The sequence below is a fragment of the Cebidichthys violaceus genome, unplaced genomic scaffold (genome assembly GCF_023349555.1).
Source record: "Cebidichthys violaceus isolate CVI_PGR_0920_01 unplaced genomic scaffold, fCebVio1.0.p SCAF_170, whole genome shotgun sequence".
NCBI classification, from domain to species: Eukaryota; Metazoa; Chordata; class Actinopteri; order Perciformes; family Stichaeidae; genus Cebidichthys; species Cebidichthys violaceus.
In genome coordinates, this window is record NW_027176341.1 from 194,923 (window position 1) to 199,610 (window position 4,688).

Sequence of the window (4,688 nt, forward strand, 5' to 3'; positions counted from 1 at the left end):
GTGTCGTCCAGCCGATCCATAAAACCATGGACCCGTGCACCACGAGGCCTGACCTCTGCATGGGGACATTTTCCACCGGCACTGGCCTTTCTCAACCCATGAAGGGATTACTGTTGCTGACAGATGTAAGGCCTGTTTACTTGTCATCGAGCCACAGGGCTTCAGGAGTTTGAAAGGTTGGTGGCCCCAGGGAGCCCCGCACAGGGAGTTGGCTCTACCAGCTGGTAAACATTCAGTTAAAAACAAAGGGAGGCAGTATGAAGTGCTGAGGCGGTTGTTCTTGGTGTCTTTTCCTGTTTATCTTTTTGCGCAATGACCGACAAAACAAAAACATTTGTCATTGATTTGTGTTAAATGATAATGCAGTCTAGAGAAAGAATATTTCTCTGCTGTTTTGATAGATGCATAATCTTTTTTCTTTTTTCTTCTTTTTATGCTCTTGAAGTGAAATGCATTTTGGAAATACAGTTAGTTAGAAGACTGAGAGATTGTTGAGGCTGCGCCCGAAATGTGAAGTCATTTCAAAGCTCCGCTGCCCCCTGCTGGAACAAACGTGAAGCTACAACAGGTGCTTTAGTGGTTGGTGGATGTAAAGAAGGGATTGCTGTACTGACTGTTTTATTGACGTACTAGAGTGTATTGAGTGTTCGTCACCTGCTTTTCAGATTTCTTCATTGTTTTCCTTTTTCCCCCTCATGTGGGCCAAACATTTGAAAAACCTCAGAAGTCCAAATCAGTCCACCACATTACGTCACTAGAGCCTCAGAAACCACCACAGAGGCACTGAGTATTCAGGTTTAACAGAGATTATACATTATGAATATCCAACAAACTTCCATTCCACAATTTATCAACAACATACTTATATTTCTATTAATATACTTCTGTTGCGTAACAATGCACTTTGTTGCATAATGTGCCTAATCATGGGCAGAGCTTCTGCAAATATCTGTGACTCAAAAATGTCCGGTCGTGCCATGAAGAAGAGTGGATGGGGTCGAATGCTTTCGTAGCATTGCTCTACCGTCTGGCGCGATCAGTTTTGGGTTGGTGACCGTAAACACGTCGCATACGAAACATTCTGTATCTGCTGGCTTTCAGAAGCTGAACCGCACATGACAAATGTTGCTTCCTGCCTGATACATGGATTTATTAACAAAGCAATGAATCACCTTCTGAAGAAGCCCTGAAATAACATCACAGCTATATGTAAATGTAAGTGTACAGGACCCATATATATATATATATATATATATATATATATATATATATATTCAGCATCTCAGAGTCACTTGATAAGCGGAAAAAAAAATGTGAACATCATCTTTTGAGAGTGGATGACATCGTGTGTCATGACACCCAGAACCATAACACAAAATGGAATCATGACATCTTGTAATTTTCTCATTGAATTCAACACGTACGAAACACTGGAAGGATAATTTCCATCATTTTGGGGCAGGAGAAATGAATTAGAATACAGAAAATAGCATCGCAGGGTGAGTGTGCAGATGTCTCTTTAACTGCAGCAGCTCAACAAAGCTGTGACTGAATGATCTGTAGCGCTCCGTATGAATGATCCAATCAGCAACAGCTGCCACAACCAAACACTACGGTGAATGTATTTCATACTTACAAAACAATAAGTTAATATCTTTTTCTACCCCCCAAAATGTATATGCCACGACCACAATAATGAATTAGTTTGATGTTATGCTATTAATAAAACATTTAAACATAATGTTTCAAGTCTGGCAGCTTCAGTGGCAGTTTAAAAGGGCTTTACATGAGATGACTTAACGAATCATGACATTTAAAAACAACGAAGGAACAATAGAAAGCAAAATAGAGTCAAACAAAAAAGAGTAAAATAAGAAAAGAAAAATAATATCAATAGACACAAATAATAGTCCAGATAATGGACCCCGACAATGTTAGTGACACATTCATAGACAAAGTCTGGGGAAACTATTTTCTGAAGAACTATTCTGACACTTGATTTGTCCTTGAAATCTTTTTTTTTCTGTTTGCCTTTTATGAAGCAGTTCAGCAGACGTCCTGTGAAGTTCAGGTTTGGTGCCAGTAGAGGCTGCCAGTCTACCTGATGTTTGAAAACTCAGTCTGTCCCACAGGTCCAATCCCAATGCCCCCACTAAAGCCCTGAACCCTGAACCCTGAACCCTCGGGGACTTATCTCACGTCACCTGGTATATGCGAAAGAGCCCCTCAAACACTTGACCGTTTGACAGTGATGGGGATCACAGTAACCGGACCGTCTCTCTTTACCCCAAACAGACAAGGCCTACGCTGACGCCGACCTGCAGGGCTCGTCGTCGGACAGCGAGGACGAAGTGATGGGTCAGTATCAGGAGGCGGTCAGCCGCTCCCAAGGCCTCCGGGGAGGAGCCAAGGCGCCCGCTAACACCAAACACGCAAGAGGTTTCAGCTGGGAGAGCCGGCAGAAGTACAGCCCTCTGACTGCTGATTATGACGGCTACAGCAGCGAAGCCTCGGCTGACGACGGTAGGCCCTGAATTTAAAAATGACTCTTCTGTGCTAGTATTCAGATATAGAGACGGTGCAGCTTTAAGGTCAATGCTATTCATAATCTCTTTTATGTCATTTATCTATTTTGATTCCTCCAATTACATCCACAAAGGAAACAATGGTGAATTGCACTTGTTTACTAGATTAACACAGGAGATTTGCCCGTCATCACCGCAGTGAGCTTGAGCCAAATGCACAGACTCCTCTTCACCTCCGAACCAGCAAACACAAATGCACCACACACACACACACACACACACACACACACACACACACATACACTGTCAGTTAATCCAGAGAGGTGATCAAAGCGAAGCTCCCGTTCAGCACACTCTCCGTGGGAGGGTTGTGAAACAGTCAACTGTCTGCATAATCTACACAGCCGCAGCCTCCCACTTCTCTCTATATCGCTCTCTCTCTTTCTTTCTTTTGATGCATCTCTGTTTCCCATCTGCCCAACTCACCATCACAAGGCGTTTACCGTGGCGGATGGAAGGCAGGTTTTTCTTTCATTTCAACGTAGAGCAAGTCACAGGAGAACACCGGCACTGACCTATTTGGATAAGTCTTTTGTTTGACACGCACACTTCATTTGCACCCTGAATGTGAATCCATCATTTAGCGCGTGTGCAACACACTTGACATCAGCCGATGTACTGCAGCCGTTGTTACATCGGATTCTCGTATTCAGGTGGAGTGGTGCTACGATGAACGAGAGGCCGAGAAGATGAATTCATTAAAAAATAAAGTGAGATTTGAAAAGAAAGAAAAGGAAATACTATTGTGAGTGTTGGATAAGACGGTCAACACCACTGTTACCTCGCTAAACACGAAGCTGCAGCCGTTTAGCTTAGCTTAGCATTACTAGCTTGCTTAGCTCTGTTTAATGGTAACCTCTGAAGCTCACCGGTTAACATGTTTTATCTCGTTTAATTAGTACAAAACACAAAATCACAGCAAGCTTTAGAGGTACTTTTTTCATTTACCATCAGATATAGCCAGGCTAGCTTTTTTTTGTTTCCAGTCTTTATGCTAAGCTAACTGGCTGCTGGCTGAAGTTTTATCTTTACCGGACAGACATAAGATTGCAGTCAATCTTATTGTTTTGTCAATAGCTTGAAAACATATGTACCCAGATGTCAAACTATTTCTTTCAACGGACAAAAAGAGCAAATGAAAAATTGCATTTGATCTGTTCCGAGCTCATTTTTGACGAGAACAAACTAGAACAAAATAAAATAAGGACAATGACAAAAACAGAGGTGGTGATATCCTGCAGAATTAGACTTTAATAATGTATTTTTGTTTGGACACATACAAAGATGCAAATCTGACAGGCTTGTGTTCAACACCCTCAGACAGAAATCAGCCGTGTTAATGTCTGCCAGTGTTTTTCAAAGAGCAAAACAACCTAATCTTTGCCAGGGTCCTCGATTGGTGAATCATGTCTGAACCAGCTTTTGTGTTATATAAGACAGTGTGTTTCAAGACGGAGTGTCTGGCGCATTCTATTTAAGGCAATGTTTGAATGTGTAGCTGAGGGATAAATAGCGCATGACATGCTTCTGTCTCCATTAGTAAAGAAGCAACGCACTGAGCAAGGTTGTCGTTACGCAAGTGCTGCGAAAAGCTGTATGTCTCCTCGTAACCACTAGATGGTCCTTGTCATCCTCAGTCTGGGCTCAGTCATATGGAACCAGATGGGCTGTTCAGTGATATAACATAAAGATATTTCATGGTCATTTGTGTTGCATGCACATAAACGGAGACATTGCATCATCTGAACACAATAGCCTGATTTAATTTCTGTCTCACAGCCACAGCAATTGTCCGTTTTGAGACTTAGAGGGCATGAGCTAATCAGTGATTCTTGTCAAGCGCGTCTCCGACAAGAGCGAGAACGCGTCGTCTTTAACACATAACTGATTAACGCTTGTCCACTTACAACACAGGGCACATTCAGAGCAAGATTATTCTTCACTGGCCTGATCATTTTTCACAATATTCTGTTTAGTTTCCACTATGTATGTATATATATTTTTTAGTTTTGGACCGTTTAAAAAAACATGTTCTACTACAACTATTTACCCAGTTATTGGATTCATTGTTTTGTCTATAAATGTCTCAATAGTGAAGACGTG

The 4,688-nt window shown here is 41.9% G+C and overlaps 1 protein-coding gene across 1 annotated transcript in view; it reads left to right on the plus strand.

Annotated features, from left to right (window-relative positions):
- LOC137874179 (synaptotagmin-14-like) overlaps nucleotides 1-2,523 on the plus strand; it is a gene marked incomplete at its 3' end in the record, with an annotated part of 19,663 nt that extends 17,140 nt beyond the window's left edge. Inside the window, exon 4 of the mRNA XM_068712755.1 lies at nucleotides 2,296-2,523. Coding sequence (XP_068568856.1) covers nucleotides 2,296-2,523 — 228 coding nt within the window. The remainder of the gene's footprint in view (nucleotides 1-2,295) is intronic.
- Between the last annotated feature and the right edge of the window lie 2,165 nt (nucleotides 2,524-4,688).